Below are 19,406 nucleotides of genomic sequence, written 5' to 3' on the forward strand. Positions count from 1 at the left end.
GTACGTAATAAGCTGATACTCCTGTGTGCTACACACTACAGTGTGCGCTGTACACCTACTTACTGGGTTTGTCGCATCAGTCTGTGTCTCTGAGTTAACTTGTGTTTCTCCTGCAGCTCCGGACCGCAAAAAATGCGCGTGCTCTTTGTGAGCTCGTTCCCGGCTCGTAACCAGCGCGTTCTGCCGTCAAGAGTGATCATTGGTTAAATGTGATCATGTGACTGATGCAAGCCAGATCCTTTTATTTAGCAAAACTGTGATTAATAGTTAAATATTATTGTTGAGGGGCACAGACAGGACTCCGCACGCACACACACATAAAAAAAAATAAAAAATAAAAATGTTAAGGTTGCCTCAACAAAAGGGCACTTTGGGCACCCATCAGGAAAGGGGCGGGTGCTCAAGCCCCTCTAGCCCCCCCCCCCCCCTCTGCACGTGCCTGCCAGTACGCCTCATCTGTACTGGATTACATCTCCGAAACCACAGACAGTGTCACCACCCAGAAACGGATCACCATGTACCCCAACCAGAAGCCTTGGATGAACCGGGATGTTCGTCTCCTCCTGAAGGCCCGCAACACTGCCTTTAGGTCAGGAGATGCACACGCCTACAGCACAGCCAGGGCTAATCTAAAGAAGGGCATCAAAAAAGCCAAACACCATTACAAAAAGAAGGTAGAAGAACACTTCTCCAACTCCAACCCCCGACACATGTGGCAAGGACTCCAGACCATCACAGACTACAGGACCACCAAACCCTCCCCCGCATCCTCTGTCTCCTTCCTCAACGAGCTCAACAACTTTTATGCTCGTTTTGAGCGAGGGAACCCCACAACCACAACCAAAGCAGACATGACGCCAGACCACCAACCTCTGACTCTCTCCCCCACCGATGTAGGAGCGGTGCTGAGCAGGATCAATGTCCACAAGGCTGCAGGTCCCGATGGCATCCCCGGGCGTGTTCTCAGAGCGTGTTCTGGGGAGCTTGCAGGAGTGCTCACAGACATATTCAACCTGTCCTTGGCCCACGCTGTGGTACCGGCCTGCTTCAAATCCACCTCCATCGTCCCGATACCCAAAAACTCCAACCCATCTTGCCTCAATGACTACCGCCCAGTAGCACTCACCCCCATCATCACTAAGTGCTTAGAGCAGCTGGTCCTAGCACACTTCAAATCCTGTCTCCCCCCCCACCCTGGACAACGATGAGGCCGCCTACAGGGAGGAGGTGGATCGTCTGGCTGTGGTGCGACACAAACAACCTGCTGCTTAACACCGAGAAGACCAAGGAGCTCATCGTGGACTACAGGAGGAATGCTGACCCACATCCACCCATCCACATTAAGGGGACGGCTGTGGAGCGTGTGAGCAGCTTCAAGTTCCTGGGAGTCCACATCTCCGAGGATCTCACCTGGACGACCAACTGCTCCAAGCTGGTCAAGAAGGCTCACCAGCGCCTCTTCTTCTTGAGGACTCTGAGGAAGAACCACCTGTCCTCAGACATCCTGGTGAACTTCTATCGTTGCACCATCGAGAGCATCCTGACCAACTGTATAACAGTCTGGTACGGGAACTGCTCTGCCTCGGACCGGAAGGCGTTGCAGAGGGTCGTGAAAACTGCCCAGCGCATCGCCGGAGCACCACTTCCTGCCATAAAAGACATCTACAGGAAGCGGTGTCTGAAAAGGGCTGGGAAAATCATCAGAGACCCCAGTCACCCATCACATGGACTCTTCACCCTCCTGCCCTCTGGGAGGCGCTACAGGAGACCACCAGGTACCGGAACAGCTTCTTCCCCACAGCTGTCAGACTCCTGAACTCTGCCTCCTGACATCTGACCCACGTTAAAACATGGACTGAACATACACACACACACAATGGACAACTGTACCCTCAAACACACAATAATAACATGGACTGAACCACCACTCACAACCACCAGCACTTTATATAGCCTCTGTAGAAACTATCTACACCCTCACTTATCTTAACTGCACTACTGTATAGCTCTGTGTAAATAATCATTCTGTACATTCAATAATCTTTAATCCTACAACTGTTTACAACTTGCATAGTTCCCATTTCTGTATAGCTGTATATCTCAGGTTCTGTAAAGTTATTTATTTCATATTCTGTATAGTTTTTCATATTTATATCCTGTTCATAGCCTGTACATAGCTTGTACTCACTACAGCCTGTACATACTTATAGTTATAGAATATTCACAACATACTTCATACCGTGTACATTATAACATAATAGACCCATTTCTGTAATATACTTACATATCTATATTATTGCTAATATATATTGTAATATATCTATATCACTAAAGCACCTCTGGATGGATGCAAACTGCATTTCGTTGCCCTGTACCTGTGCATGTGCAATGACAATAAAGTTGAATTCTATTCTATTCTATGTTATTACCTGCTCAAATAAGATTCAGATTTATTAACAGATGTAAAGGCTGTGGTCCAAAACAATCTAGTCAAGGTCAAACCTAACAGAGAACCATTTGCTGTTATGAAATGAAAAACCAGGCCACTGCCACAGAGCCCTAACCGTCAAGAGAGACAGCGCTACTGAAGAAAATGTTTACTGTGAGAATCATTTAAACAAATGCATAAATATTGGCACACGTCCGTGGTATCAATTTGCAGCTCTTATTAGAGCTTCAAACAAACCCACTAAAAGGTATAAAACAGGGCGATTACCCGCCTCTTTTACTTTTATCCCATTCTGAGTGTGTGTTTGAGACACCAAACAGGGGAGAGGAAAGAAAGCAGGGAGCAGATGTGATTTATTTGTGAATAGCTTGAACAACATCAAAAAGAGGTAAGAGCACTGTTGGTGGATGCTGCTCGGGGGAGGGTTCCCGCCTCTGCACGTCTGACAGATGAGCACGGGAACGCCGCTCCTCTTCGCGTCCTTCCCGCGCCACCGTTGTGATCAAAAAAAGTGCTGGTTTCTATACTGCAGTCCATCAAGTACAATTCGAGCAAACACGCCAACTCAGGAGAGAGCGTGCGGTGTATGTTTAACTGTCAAATTAAATGATTAACATGTGATGCTCCTGGAGAAGCAGATGGCATGTTGCATGCCCAGAACATCTTTAAACATTCTGGAAATTCTTTATTTTGTGTTGTCACGGGAAACAACTTGGTTGGATTATTTTACCACAAACAAGGTGCCAGTGCTGCTGACCTCAAACAAAGGAAAAGCAAACAAACCAGGAAGAGGAATCATCGATCAATGACTGCTGAGACGCTTTTTCACCCGTGTTGGGTATTTTACAGAGCTGCTAAACACATTTTATATCAGGTTGCGTCTGACTGACCAATCAGCTGAGTTCTGTAAAATGTCTAACTATCATTTTGTTGCATGTAAAAGAAGAGTTTGGCAAGGTCAGGCACATTTTTATCCAGGATCCATGCTAGTGTTACACAGTCTACGACAAGTTACAGGTGACAATGACAAAACGTTTCCCTTTTCACATCAGCGACTGAAGGACTCGGGGCGGCAGACAGATGAGGTCACAGGAAACGAATTCCAGCTCCAAACTGGACACCGTCACATATCCTACAGAGGAGACGAGAAACACAAGTCGGGAAATCCGGAGGCAGGCTCTCACGCTTAACGAGACATTTCCCAGAAACCCTGCTACCATGAAGCTCGACGCTATATTTTTAGTCTGTTATTGACGTAAAATCAGTTATGTCAGGTATCGATATCGAGCCAAAAACGTGCAGAGTTAAGGACGAGCTGGAAGGTTATCTGTAGTTTACATACAGCCGTGTTTCTTCTGTACAATACTCTGAATCTAATGTTTCTGTGCAGCACTGTGCTCTCATAAAAACATTGATTACTGCCTCAGGACCACCACTACCACACTGCTGTTGTAGACTCCTTACTGGCACTGAAAGCAGGCTGGGCTGTTTTTGCACTCACTGCACATCTACGTTACCACATTAGGTAGAAAGTAGTCCCAGTTTGTGCCATTCACTGAGGTAGTTTCAGCATTTTTCTTTTTTTTCATCTGATACAATAACGCCATCATCACCTGACTTTGGACAGTCCTCCTACACTTTTAAAATTCAATAACTGCTAACCAGTTAGCCATGCCCTTCCCATGTTGCATCTATAAAAACCCTGAACCCTGTAAAATGCAGTAGTCATATTGCACCGGACCCCCACCTGTCCCCACTCTGAACTCCCATGGGCACACAGTAGTTGAGTTCCAGTCTGGCGATGTTTCCAAGCCGCAGTACGATGCCCGCTCCGTACGACCAGCGAATACACTCAGCTAGCTTCTGAAGGTGTGCTCGTGGACCGTCACCTGCACAACATAACATGGAACAATGATGCAGCACAACTTGCACACTACAGATTCATGGCATCATTTCTGTTAAACAGTAACAGCTGATTGAGAAAAAACTTTCCTCAAAAAAATGTAAATAAAATTGTCACGAAGCCCAGATGGAAACGAACTTATTATATCTTACTGTGAAAGAGCCACAAACAGGCAAACGAATCAAAGACAGAGGCAAAAAGAAAAAGCTGAATCTCACAGACGACAGTGTTCACCCACCATAGCTGAGGTTGCAGAGATTTCCTGCGTTGAGAAAGAAATGTGTTCTAAAAAGGTCTCCAAAGCCTCCCTTGCCTGGTCTGAATGGTAGAGGAGTGTAGAGGTGCAGACCACCTGCCCAGTATGCTTCTCCACCCAGGTAGTCACCTAGAACACACAGAGGAACCACAGTGAACTGTCTATTTTTGTTCTTCTGTGCTGCTAAGCTCTAATGTGTATGTGTTAGTCCCCGTAGGGATTCGCCCAGTGAAGCAGTGGGCAGCCACCAATGCAGCGCCCGGGGAGCAGTGTGTAGGTGCTCAGGGGTACCTCAGGGTAGCTGTTCAGTAGAGTCGAACCCCCGACCTTCCGATCATGGGGCAACCACTCTACCTACTGAGCTATCTGCTCTGTATTTGTACTGCTTGTTAATATGCTGCATGGGAGTCCATCCACATTCAGACAGCACAGAGTTACAAACCTGTACCTTTTGGTAAACGGACTGATTCCTATGTATCCGTCTGGTTCAGCCTGTCACATCATTTGGAAACAATGTAACACAGACGTACCGCATTACAATTTAACTAACGTAAGCCTCGTGACAGAAAAACAGCTCACAGTTTGCAGACCGCTCTTTCTCAGGTGTTCAAACATTTGTGACAGAACACTTGGTGATGTCTGTTATCGATGTCACAATGGACTTTACCTTCACTCTGTGGCCCGATGCTGTACATCCCAAATCCTCGTACACTAGTTGGGCCTCCAAGGTAAAACCTGGACAAAATACAAAATGACTTCACCATCAGGCGACAGTTTGATGACAAAATGACAAAAACTGGGTAAAGAAAGCCGTAGGAAAGCAGTTCTACTGGTAAGTACAAAAGTCTAAAAGACAAATTATAAAAATAATTGTCCTCCTTCATACCAAACTCACAATAAATCAGCTTTATTATATTTCATTTGGAGTAACTGACTGCTCAGAAAGCTCAGTTTACTTGCTGATCTACTGTAGCAGTGCTGGTGAGTCAAAGTCAGACATCAGCTCTTGGAGAAATCAGGCATACCTGTCAGCTATGCAGGACGCCTGTCCTCCAATGGGATACAGCATCCCACCCCACAGAGAGGCAGACAAAACCTGAGGGGACATAAAACGTTTCTTATACACATCACATTTAGTTTAACAGCCAACTCTTTTGTCCCCTGCTGGTTGGCTGACATACACACAGCCTGAGTAATCAAGTATAAAATGACCAAGTGAAACCCTCCATAACACAGATATTATTACAGAATCATACTGAACGGGTCATGTGTGACTTATTTCACTCTTACAGAATCCCAGAAGAGCCGTCTGTTGAGCTGCAGCTCAAAATCCTCCTTCAAGAAGCTGGCGTCTCCTCCAGTGTATCCAGCCAGCTCCTACACATACAAACACACTCGGTTACAATCCTGCAACACACCTACTGATCATTATGATTTCGATGTTGGTAACAATATCATTCAATGGAAGAGTAGTAAAAAAAATCTCACAGCTAAAACTTTACTTTTTTCTTCAAGAACAGAGTTCAGGCTCATGTGTATAAAGATCCTTTGGGGGAAGATTGGAGTGAAAAAGGACCACGGTGTTATATTTAGGAAGACTTGAATCTAGTGATTTATCAGCGAAGGCTCATTTTCTCATAAAACTTGTACTCAGGTCTAAGGCACACCCACTGTGGCAACGCCTTTAGACCTGGAAGAAACGCCCATTTTTCCCTATACGGCCTGTCTGTCCATCGTACCTGACGTATCTCTCAGAGGTCAGGTGAGGCAAATGTGGGGATTGCTACTTTTTCAAACCTAATGTCAAGAGCCAAAAGTGTGGCAGACAGACGTTTACGAGTGTACTTATGTGCGCACACTTACCTGGTTGATGCGAAGTAAGGCACCTCTGCTGGGAAAGATGGCAGAGTTCCTTGAATCAACTGACACAGTGTGCTGCAAACAAAACCAACAGGAGACCTGCTGAACTGGTGCAATCATCAATAATCAATAACTCTCACGACATGATAATAAAGCACATGTTGAAAGGAACCGTAATAATTCAGTGACATACAGAGAGAGCAGACTTCAGTGAGTGTCCACTCTCCTCTCGCACAGCAAAGGAAGCGCTGCGCGCCAGGCAGCCCAGCTCCCTCCATACACCCTCCCACTTCAGCGTGTGGTTGGTCACGCCAAGAGGAAACTGCAGAGAGACACAAATGTTACTCCTTCCCTCTCCCAGTAACTGTCATCATTTTTAATATCGTTTCCACTGACATTCAGTTCTGCAGATACGCCTCTGTCAGTCTCTTTCAAGGAGCTCCATGGAAACTGGCCCGTCACTTTGTACATGTTGAGGGTGAGGCTGAAACAGACAACGGCACATATTTCAACATATAGATGCCTATTGGTAGATGAATGCGTAAGAAACAAGTTAAATGACAAATCAGAAGAACGACTGCTGTCAGAAAATGCCACAAAGCTTTGTGAGTTCCTCATTAAACTAACTCCAGGTGATTTTCCTTTGGCTGTGGCTGAAACCTGTTTGGGGGAAATGGTGGAAAAAACAAAGAACTCCAGTAAGGAAAAACTCTGGTACTGCAAGGTCTACATGATTAGCTGTTCCACTATGATAAGTAACGCTGAAGGCTCATTGTGTCTATAACCTCGCAGAGACTGACAAGTACAACAAATGACCATGAATTACTTTTCATACATCAACTTTTAGGACAGGGTGGAAACTCCAGGCCTCGAGGGCCGGTGTCCTGCAGGATTTAGATCTCACCCTGGGTCAACACACCTGAATCACATGACTAGTTCATCACCAGGCCTCTGGAGAAGACATGTTGATGAGGCCATTTAGCCATTTGAATCAGCTGTGTTGGATCAAGGACACATCTAAGACCTGCAGGACACCGGCCCTCGAGGCCTGGAGTTCCCCAGCCAGTCCTAGGATAATTTCTTCATATTACAGAGAGCCTTTGTGTAGCATATGGTAGTTCGATGGAGGGGTGGGTACAGACTATAAGTACAAACTTTTATGTATATTTATAGATCACCACATCTTAAAGAAGCCACTGTACAGTACGAATGGATTTTAATGGGGGAACCAGACAGGACAGACAGTTTTGCATCAGCATGATTCTCTAACCTCAGCCTTCAAACTGCACAAAAGGTGCAAAACAATTACAACATATCCAGGTTTGAAATGCTCAAAGCATTTGTGTAATGAGGTTTCGAACCAGTCCGACTCCCACTGCCACAGTGACACCTACTGGCCACCTTCTGCTAGTATCACATTTTGAAAATGCTATTCTGTAAAACAATAACACACATGTTGCACAATTCCAAACAATGCACTGACTGTACCGGACTATCAATAATTATGATCAACACATGTTAAACACAGCAAGCTGTGACTATGAGGAACAGTGTGTGACAGCAAATACCGCAGACAGGACAAAATATTAGGCACCTATGAAACTGAAGGTTTTGGTAAAAATTTTCCCGGTGCCTTTCTTGGGATTGAAGTGAATCCAATTGAGCTGAATGCATCTACAGACTCCAGAACAACTGCCCAGATACCAGTGAAGGACTTAGCCAAGTCAGGAATTTAGGAGGCGGTGAACCCTGAGGCAACAAGTACAGTGACAGCTTGGTAGGCAAGCCAGGAACTAATCTTGTGTCTATTTTTCTGTCCGGGAAAGAAAAGAAGACAAACTATGGAATGACAGGAAGTTGTCACATGCGGGGAAAGAAACCAGTATAATTCCTTCAACAAGTAGTCACCAGCAGGGAGACTGTGTGGAACTGATGTGTCTATAAAATAAAGGGAGGCAGCTGGTTTTTCCATCTATGGCTGAAAAGAGGATTAAAGAGGAAAGAGAAACAAAAGCTCTGCCTGGTCATTGAGTGAAGTCCAGTTAAACACCTGTGGTAGATGCATCAATCCCTTCCAAATGGGCAAGCTGCACAAACTTAAAGGGCCTGACAGTACCATCAGTGAAGACAGACTGTGAGGCTGTAGACCATCAATAACTCCACTTCTGCAGAAGAGACACCACCAAGCCAGACTGAAGCTTGCTAAAGATAAGCTGGAAAAAGACTAGGCGCAATGGAAGCACAGCCTTTGGTCAGATGAAATAAAACTAGAGCTCTTTGGCCACAGAGATTCTGCTTATGTTGGGAGAAAGAATGCAGAGGCATGCAGCCAGATGGATACCATCCTCACGGTGAAACACGGCGGTGGGAGTATTATGCTGCAAATGGAAGAAAGCAGTCTTACATATTTGTTTAATATGTGCATTGAAGGACATGTCCTGGTCAAAAATGACTCCAAGGTTCCTCACAGTGTTACTGGAGGCCAAGGTAATGCCATCCAGAGTAAGAATCTGCTTAGATACCATATTTCTAAGATTTTCAGGGCCGAGTACAATAACCTCAGTTTGATCTGAATTAAGAAGCAGAAAGTTAGCTGCCATCCAGGTCTTTATGTCTTTAAGACATTCCTGCAGTTTAACTCATTGGTGTGTGTTATCTGGCTTCATGGACAGATAGAGCTGGGTGTCATCTGCATAGCAGTGTAAATGTATGCTATGTCTTCTAATGATGCTGCCTAAGGGAAGCATGTATAATGTAAACAGAATTGGTCCTAGCACTGAACCCTGTGGAACTCCATAATTAATCATATTGTGTAATCTGCATGAACAAATTGGAGTCCATTACATAGATATGATTCAAACCACTGCAGTTCCCCTCTAAACATCAGGAGGACTAATAATCTTAACCCTGACAGTTTCTGATGCTTGTGAAATAATTCTTTCTCTGTGTGTAAAGTCAAAGCATCCAAAATAAAAGCATGTTTGGAAAAGCTGTGCTAAAAATTCCTGCTCTGTTTAACAGCGGAGTGAAGTGTATATGAACGCAGCTGATTGTAGTTATGGAAGAACATGAGAAAAATCACATAATGTCTCAATTTGTCAAAAAACTGAAAACCTTCTGAACAAGGCTGAACAGAGGATCCGTCTTGGGGAAAAAAAACAAAAAAAAAGAGCCCAACTGAAAAAAACAGTGAAAGAACAAGAACACAAAAGGCGGGATTTTGTGCACATACTTGCGTTCAAAATGTCCGGGTTGGGGCTTAAAGAAAGACAGGCCATAGGACGTCTCCTTGGTCCCATAGGAGAACTGGAAGGTAAGTTTCTCAGCTCGCCCCAACATGTTGGGCAGCTTCAAACCCAGAACCTGAGAGACGTTACAGAGGGTCACAAACACACCTCTGTCAAACAGGCAGCTCTGAGGTATGATAAGTGTCTTTATTAATACAAACTGGGCAAGTTATTCATCACTGTTAACACATGCAGCTTAAATAACATGCCAGCTGTTGCGTCTCTCACCATGCTTCCTTCATTGTTGCCAACCATGGTATTGTAGCTCCCTGTCAGCCTCTTGACCTCTGTCACCTCAAAAGTTACATCCAGGCCATTGGGCAGAGCGTCTGTACCTGAGGTCCAATCAGAACAAAGAATGCTTCTGTCAGCTGAGTGTTTACCACACTATGCAGTCACTTTTACAGACCATCCCTGCTTCACATGAGAACAGCAGGTGAAATCAAAGCTCTGTTCTGGGCTGCAGGTGTAAATCAGTTACCTTCAGATGTGTCGATCAGAACCTCGACGTCTTTGAAGATTCCCAGGCGGAGCAGCCTCTGCCTAGCGACATGAGCTCTTTTCATCACCTGAAAAAAGACCTCTGCAGTTATTTACGGATCTCAGATAGACTCACTGAGACGACCGTGACGGCTTAATGAAAAGCAGAATTATGAGACATACATCAATGAGATTTTTGGCATGGAAAACATCAGAGATCTCATAGCCAAGCAGATCCTCTTTGGTTCTCCCCAGACCCTGGATGTTCACATGCTGGACAACCACCTGTGATCAAGGATAAAAGTCACATCGTCACCAAACACTTACTTTCTTTTAAAAACTGCTACTTTTAATCATGTGTCTGATGGTCATATCCTATTGCATGACCTCGTGGTTGAGTCAACACACTGCATTATGAACTATGGCAATCTTACTGTATCCTACATTCAGTTTACACTTCATACACTTGTATGAAGTGGAGTTTGGTTAGGATCATAACAGTTACTATTATTCTTTGCACTATTGTGGTGCACAACACTTAGTTACAGCTATGCTCAGCACCGTACTATCAAGCATATATACATTTAGGACTGGAAACAGGGAAATCATCTCCAGACATTTCACACAAATAAAACTGTTGTAGCTTCTTAACAATCAATGCAAAGATTTTGTTCAGCTCCTTGAATTAAGGTCTGCACTTCGTTTGCATCTTGACAGTTTCATTTCATATTTTTGGTGGTTCCTCACAGAGCCCTAACCTACAAACAGGCAGCTCGCGAGCCGTTCTGCCTGTCCACGTGCATGCTGCGCTTGTAGCAATGACCCTACAAAGCAAATGAGCTGGCTACATCCAACTGTGACTGTACGGACAACCTGAGGCCTGAGTTTTTGGCTGATCGCGGTCACTTTCTTAAAAGTTTAACTTTTTAGTTGATACTTGGCCATGTTTAATATGAACATCCAAAGCTGCAGAACATACATGACATAAAACAATAAACCATAGAAACATACAACTAGCATGTTTTGCTTTGACAACTACTCACATCTTTGTTTTCAAGGATCTCCTGTTTGGAGTCTTGCCCTTGGTCTGGAGTCTCCATGAAATCTTCAGGGTGGACATCCAAGTCCCGGCCATGCATTGGGAGTGGATCCAGACTCTGCACCGAGGACAAATAAAGTGCATTAATGCAAGGAAGCACAGGATACCTGAAACAAATTTGACTTTTGCAACATATTTAATTGAAAAAGTGTCCATAAAAAAGTTACATTTGCTATTTTTCCATGTCTGATGCTGTATTTTGTATTTTGAAATGGTTTATGTCACAGTACAAGAAGGAAATAAAAAGTCTCAAATTGGAAAAAACCCTTCGTATGACACCTTTAAAAACCAGCTGGAAAACAAAGGCCAAGAGGGTTAGTGGGTGGAGCTTCAGGAAGGAGTGTCTGATGCCGGTGAAAGTCGCTGGACGTGGAGTACTAGCAAAGACAGGAGTCCTGACACGCAGTAAATACGTGCGGGACATGACAAATGAATGACAATACTGGTCTGGGCAAGTACTGGAAAATAATGTTCACACAGGTGTGAATTTTTAGTGTTTTCCTTTAAATACTCGAAGGCGCAAATGTCCCTAAAATATAATCACTATAACCAGGAGTTTTATCTAAAACGTGGTGACAAACCAGCGGAGAAAAACCTGCGTTTCGCCTCGTTACGTGAACTAAAGGCAAAGTGTAACCGTTTAATCAACAAGAGCAATCAACCAGTTTGACGCGTCGCTTTTTATTGTTGTTGGTCATTTTCTAACTGCGTGTGACAGTACGTGAAGTACACATGCTGGTGACTCTGTAGCCTGCAGCATTCACTGGGCAGGGAGGTCATGATATAAAATGCACCTAAAGGTTAGGATGAAATAAGCTTTACCTTAGCATGGACGGTCCCCATTTTAACTACCGGCGCCCCAAAACTCTTCAGTCCACGTCAGCTGCGCTTTAATACGGAGAAACTGGTAAGTGACAGCAGCTACTTTCTCCAGTACCAAACCCCCTTCAAGGAAGACGCCATGACAGTTGCTGGAGTTCAGTGCTGCGTTCGTGTACACCTTGTAATGTACAGAGCTTCAATCAAGGATAACACATTCGGTAAATGTTGACAGTCGGTAAAAGTTGCTGTGGTCATGTATATGTTCGCTGATAATTGAAACTGAATGAAATAACGTAACTTGAACGTTTCAGGTTGTTACGGGGTCGCTGTAATGTCAGTACGAGTTATCAGCTATTGTTTGTACTGTAACGCGAAAATAAAGGCACACTGTTATCCCCACAAAAGACTCCGTTCAGTATTCATTATTTTAGGACATTTTGACAGGTTACATGCGGTAATGTAACAAAAACAATCTCGAGGAGAAGAAAAAGATATGATTACATGATTGTAACTATCAAAGCGAACATATTTCTGGTTCTTAAAGGCGTCACTGTGGCTTCTTCATGTGATTGGATGGAATGCAGCGCTGCTCTGCTCCGACCTGCCTCCTGGAGGTCTGTGCAAGACAGTCAAGCGGACCGATAAAAGACTTTTATGTCATTGGACTTGTCTGCCACGTCAACGAGTCACGTGACGACTACGCACGCAGACGCGACTGCGGCTGTATCTCAATTCAGGGGCTGTGTCCCAATTAGGAGACTGCACGCTTGAAGTACGCGCACTACGCGTACTACGTACGGTGCGTACGAGAAGTGCGGAAGTGAGAGGCTTGTGAAATGGGACGGTCTTGCCTTCGTCGCGCTGTTCAGGTTGCCTAGCAACCATGATACTAACCGCGAGAAATGTCTCATACGGCTTTGTGTGACAGAAATGAAGGAGAAAAAATGTTTTGTTGGTCATTCATTTTTGTCATGACATCACTTTGATTAGTTGAGTATCTGAGGCTGAGACCACAGGACTGTAAACATGATTGTTGGGCTTCCTTTCTGTGCTGAACACTCATTTAAGATTAGTTAGTAAATAACAATTAGCGAATGTTGTTCTTGAGACTAAAATCATCTCCCTGTGGTGATGTAAATATAATATGGACAATATTATATGTATTGTCAGATAGATTGATTAGTGAGCTTGAACTCTGGGTCAGAGACTGAAGTTGCAGTTATTTATATTTCCTGTCACCTTAAATCTTCACTCAAAGACAAGTACCTTTGACAGCAGTGGCGGTCCTAGCCTGTTTGGCGCCCTGGACGAACACTCCCTCTGGCGCCCCACTCCCACACACACACATACATAAAAATTAACGATTGTACATTAACATAAAACTGTTGTCGGAACCATACTGAATTTCACCACAGAAACACACACGCGCGAAGAGAGAGAGTATGCATAGTATGCAAACGACTACCAAACAGCCATCATAATTCGTTGTACATTGAGAACAGGACAAATCAACAACTGACAATGACTAATTAATATTAAAATCTGTAACATAATGTATTGTTTGGAGTTTAGTCTGTTACTGTTACTATTTTTACCAGTTCTTGGAGCAACTGTAACCCACATAATTTCCTTAGGGATTAATAAAGTATTCTGATTGTTTCAGGATACATAACCTGCCATTATCCAATCACACATCTGCTTGCCTGTATCTTTCGTTTCTCCTCCTCTTTTCTTTTTTTCTAAACTGAGCACCTGATGGTAGTGATGGGCAGATGAAGCCCCATGAAGCACTGAAGCTTTTCATCCAATTGGTTCACCCCAACGCGAAGCTTCATGAAGCTTCATTTGCTCTAGCAGGACACCTACTGGACGTAAAAATAATAGCTGGCATGAATTTGAAGAGTGTGGCATTTTGCACACAGCCTGTAAATGTCAACAACAAAAGGAGTGTGTAAAACATGTATATTGTAGTGATGGCAGTATACTGTGTATATTTATAGTGGCAGTATGGAAAATGATTATTTGGAAATGCTTAAAATGGAAATGATCATTTACTGTGAGGTGAGGTGTGGTTGGGGTGTGGACAGTGGTTGTGCTTTTGTAACGTTGAGGTATGGACAGCTACACACTCCTGCCTGTTCACATTTTATTCTGTAAAAACTAAATTTTCACTGCTTTTATGACCTTTTTAGTGGGGAGAACATAGCTAGGATTTAATGATTTAACAAATCTTTTGAATCCTTTGTCCTCCACAATGCTAAATGGCTGGGAGTCCTCAATCACCATGCTAACCAGGTCTTCATCTATTTGAGATTGTTCTCCTGAGGAAAGACAATAAAGACAAAGCACAAATATAAATATCACACACGTAACTTATAACAGTTGTATAATATTGTTATATCATTTAGTAACATTACTGCATGCTATATTATCATTTCATTTGATGGCTCACCTGGTCTTGCTCCACAATCGGTGTTCCTCTTATTCTCATGCAAAGCTCTGTAGTGCCTAAGCATGGATGAGGTGTTGTTGTTATATCCCAGCTCCCTGGCACATAGCAAACACTTCACCTTGTACAAAAGTAAAGCCACTTAACATAAATTGTATTGCACCATCAGTATCATGAAAATACATCTTCTGTAGAAATTTACATACCTTGTTGGGAGGAATAAGATCAAAATGTTCCCACACAGGGGAGGACATCCTCCTCTTCTTAGCTGGCTCCATTCTCTCCTGACTTTCTTTCCTCACTCTCATAAACCTCCAAACGGTCTCCAAACTCTCACTAACCGCAACTCTCCATCAAACACCCACATTTTTGAATGAAGTCTGAGGGGTTTATATCTGTCATAGCTCGCGGCAAAGTTCGAACCACTTCATGAACCAGTCACGTGGTACAGCCGGGCAGCGAGGCTTCGGACGTCATCATTTTCAGCTCCTCCCATAAATGAAGCAAGCCTCGATACGCGCTTCGCGGAAACGCCCCCTCCATTACTCGACACACGCTCCGAAGCCTCGATACAGAACGTCCCATCACTACCTGATGGCTTTGAACTTTTCTATTCCACCTTGGTTTTAATTTTGCACAGTATGAACACCCATCCCCCAACTCAAGGATCACCACAACATAACCTAATAGACCTACACCTTAGTTCACAGATTTGCTTTGTCTAGGGTTTATTTCTAGGATTTCACACAACCCAGGATTCAAATCATGAATACATAATGGGCTTGGATTTACAGCATTATGAATGAAATGTGCTCTATTTGGAAGCAGCCGGCCCCCCTCAACGTTTCGATGTGTTGTGTGTGAGACTTTAAATCATCAACCTGTAAATTATATATTTTAAATTGTTATTGATCCCTTTACCTCTAGTCCTAAAGTGTATATTTATTTTCTTACTGGTCTTATATTTATTGTTTGTTTACTTGCACTGCTGTAACTGGAGCCTCGTCGTCTCGTCTCTCTATATGCTGGACTGTAGCGGAGATGACAATAAAGTTTACTTTGACTTCAGCAGCGAGCAGGCACACCGAGGGCTCTCGCGCTCACTTTTTACGTATAGAATTTTGAAAAAACATCGGTGCAAATTATAAGTCTGTATCATAATGTCTGGTTTTTGTGTTTGTTGGTTTGTTTTTATTTTGTTTTATTTTGGGGTGGATTATTAGATGCTGCTCCAGCCGGTCAGAGAATCACCCGCCGCCCCGCCCTCTCCTCCCTGTGCCGCAAGCAGCAGGCGCACCTCGCAAACAGAGGGCGCCCTTACTCCCAGCAAATGGGCGATAGAAAACCGATCGGTGCCTATGCCATTCCCAATATGCGCTGGCTGACGTCGGGGCAGCATGAGTACCAGCAATTTTTTATTTTTTTGCCGATGCCCGTGATGCCGCCCCCCACCACGATGCCGATCCAAAATACTCAAAGCTTCATAGAACTGAAACCAACATTTATTTTAGCTCCATTCTGCTGCTGATACAGACTTTAGGTTTCTGAACATTAAACTTGTTGCTGCCTTTCATAGTGTGTAACTTGAAGGCCCTGAGTACTCTGAGTACTTTCTCCCACACTGAAAACACTGGGATGATCACATTATTTGAACATTACCTAATAAGACTGATTCAGCACAGACAGTTATGTTAAACTTTCCTAGCAGTCCTTCACAAACAGGGAACAGTCTGTCTATTCTCTCCATCTGTCAGCTGCTGCTGGCTCTTCCTCCTCCTCTTCCTCACACACTGCTGAGTTTGTCCTGGTGGATCATCAGGGCTGCAAAGCCTCACAGATGATGTGCAGCAGTGGGTCCCTCAGCTGTCCTCACTCTGGACACTTGCAGTCGTCACACATGGAAATCAAATGTGTGATAAGCTGCAGGATTCAAACACAAGTGTAACTTATAAACACATGTTCATACTTTTATTCCACAATCAGAGAGAAAGAAACAGAGAGAGAGTGCAGGACAGACAGACAGGTGACAGTCTCAGGTGTACACACTGCTACAAAACAGCACCAGAGAAGGAGGATTTAGTGTTTGTGTCATTACGAGTGCTAAACAAGAAGAGTTCCCAGATGGTGCAGTGGACACATGTGTGACTGCTGTGATTAAAGCATCTTTCTTTCAGCTTAACGAGTGAACCGTCAGCTCGTTCAAACACACGTTAAAGTCCGTTTGGCTCGACACCACCGAACAGAGGCAGCAATATAACACAGCTCACATTAACAGTGCAGTGGATCCTGCTTGTGCCGTGATGTTCAGGACTGCAAACCGAGCAGCATCACTGACTTTCAGCCTGTTGTGTTTGTGGATATATGACTGACTTTAATTATCCATAAATCATCACATTCTCTGTGAGATTAAGGTCGACTATATATATATTTAGAAGTAGAGGCTTTAAAACCAAGTTAGTACAAACATTGCTTATGTTTGTAACTTTGCCGACATGTGGCCAACAGGAATGTTTTAATGTTCTTCATTATTAAACATTCGCACATAAATAAGTGACGTCATATTCAGTACTTATTTTTGACAGTTCAGTCAACGCTTCCGCCGTTTTTTTTCGGCAAAATTATCCAAACCACCGCCGCGCTATGAAGTCTGGGATATGTTGGGCCACGAAGGCTACACAGACCCATCCTTAAAATTCAGGGAAATGAAGGACGCATTTGAGGGCCGCATTTCGAGCAGCCTTTGAATTGGGACAGCCTTCGTCGCGTCGCTGTGACGTAATCAGCCTTAAAATGCGGCCTTTAAGGCTGCAGACCCTGAACTAGGATACAGCTTCTATAACCACTCGGAGCTCTGGGTATGGCGTTATTTTTGTGCCACTATTCTGAGCACACGTAAAAAAAATTGCGGGTGCAAGTGTTGCATTTTGAAGACAAATTTATTTTGAGCGAAGAAAAGCTAAATTTGGTGTCCGGCAGAAAGAGATGATCATCTTCCCGTAGCCGACTTTCACATAGAGGCTAAACAGACCAACATTGAACACATCACTAATACACCTGTAAGGCACACAGCAGCATTAAATAACTTCTTGAACTAAATGGTAAATGGCCTGTATTTATATAGCGCTTTACTAGTCCCTAAGGACCCCAAAGCGCTTTACACATCCAGTCATCCACCCATTCACACACACATTCACGCACACATTCACACACTGGTGATGGCAGCTACATTGTAGCCACAGCCACCCTGGGGCGCACTGACAGAGGCGAGGCTGCCGGACACTGGCGCCACCGGGCCCTCTGACCACCACCAGTAGGCAACGGGTGAAGCCTACTATATGTCTGACAAAAATAATTTCATTTTCACATATGTATGTTTACAGTGTTATGAACTGTAGTCCTTGAGTTCTAACAAAAAGAGAAGCCAGGCCATATCTGACCCTTCAGAACACGTGGAATATTTTGTCACAAGACAGCGAACCTCCTCCTATCCCTGCATTTCTTTTCATTGTGCTTTTCCTTTCAGTCAAATGACTACATACTCAATTTCCCCCCAAAGGTCTGTTTCCTAATTTGCTACTCCTTAGCCTCTTGACATCAGGCCACTAGGTGTCCTCCTTATCCATGAAAGCTCCAAAGTCATACAGTTCAGAAAGCATATCAATGTGCAAGGAATGAGAAACACTGTCATCCTAAAAGATTAAAATTATAGGTAATTTCCCAGACTGTAAACCTCGGGGACATAAAGGAAAACACACCCATACCAGGGTTCATGGATGTAGGCATGTTGAGCAAGAGGGTGAGATGGAGGCAGGTGATCGGCTGAAAACAAAGGGAGCTGCCAAGAGAAGAAGAAGGAAAGGATTTATATTGCTGTTACTGTTTATTGTATGTTCTGGATATTTGTTTATTTAAACATCCATGCCAATAAAGCCCTTAAAAATAAAAATGAACACATTAAACTTCACCACACCTTACACCAAGTTCTTGATCTGGTTTGTTCTGAAACCATGTGACCAGCAAACACTTCCACCGACCTCGTACCGACCAGAAATCAGAAAGTGCTTCAGCATGACACCTAGTTTCTAGGAGGATGGAATTTTGTTTTCTGTCATCAGCCACTAGAGGGTGGATGGATTCAAAGATCTGGATCCAGGCAGAGGTCTTGGCTGTATGTAAAAGATGTCTGAAAGATTAATGAGGAAGCTGCGTAAGCCTGCATTCTCGCTAAAATCACTGCACACAAATAATTCAATAGTCTGGGGGGGGGGGGGGGGGGGGGGCTCCGAGCCTCTGCTCACGACCCTGTGATGGCAAAGAGCAACAATAGTGTAGTGATTTTTAAAAATATCAGACCAGTGAGTGACTGTGTTCATCTTTTATATACAGTCTATGTATCTGACCCAAGCAAGAAACGCAGTCTGACGTGCATTTTTAAAACAAAGATTTATGCTGCTTCTACTGAACCCAGTAATATTTGTACACATTTAAATAGATTGTTCTTACTCATAACCTCCTTTTGCTATGGAAACATTAGGATTGCTCAAAGAAAATCGCTGCATGCGCGCTGACAGGACTCTGTATCGCCGGCGAAAGCTTTTAGTGGCTCACAGTGCGCTTGACTTTTGGCATCGGTATTTGTTATATGTCATGTGCGTGGGTTCTGATCAAAAAGTACCTTTCCCTCTCCATAGCCTCAGGCTATATCCACACTAATGCGTTACTGTTTTATTCATCTAAAGAGATCTGGAGAGGTTACTATACAAGTGATTTCACACAGGAAAACCTACATAAATACTTCAAA

General features: G+C 43.8%; 1 protein-coding gene across 2 annotated transcripts; it reads right to left on the minus strand.

Annotated features, from left to right (window-relative positions):
- Window positions 1–2,782: 2,782 nt before the first annotated feature.
- samm50l (sorting and assembly machinery component 50 homolog, like) lies at window positions 2,783–12,770 on the minus strand. 2 transcript variants are annotated; one of them, XM_026147706.1, is made up of 16 exons: window positions 12,658–12,770; window positions 12,157–12,519; window positions 11,279–11,392; window positions 10,419–10,520; window positions 10,237–10,324; window positions 9,984–10,090; window positions 9,701–9,831; window positions 6,865–6,952; window positions 6,662–6,790; window positions 6,472–6,543; window positions 5,899–5,985; window positions 5,634–5,704; window positions 5,276–5,343; window positions 4,591–4,737; window positions 4,197–4,338; window positions 2,783–3,581 (listed from the first exon to the last, which is right to left on the minus strand). In XM_026147706.1, exons 2-16 carry the CDS (start codon window positions 12,175–12,177, stop codon window positions 3,536–3,538), a joined length of 1,413 nt encoding a protein of 470 aa, XP_026003491.1. In that variant the 5' UTR covers window positions 12,178–12,519; window positions 12,658–12,770; the 3' UTR covers window positions 2,783–3,535. The 2 variants fall into 2 exon arrangements, with proteins under 2 accessions (XP_026003491.1, XP_026003490.1); XM_026147705.1 differs by lacking the exon at window positions 12,658–12,770 and having other exon boundaries at window positions 12,157–12,584.
- Window positions 12,771–19,406: the final 6,636 nt, after the last annotated feature.

This window comes from Astatotilapia calliptera, chromosome 17, assembly GCF_900246225.1.
Source record: "Astatotilapia calliptera chromosome 17, fAstCal1.2, whole genome shotgun sequence".
In the NCBI taxonomy this organism is placed as follows: Eukaryota; Metazoa; Chordata; class Actinopteri; order Cichliformes; family Cichlidae; genus Astatotilapia; species Astatotilapia calliptera.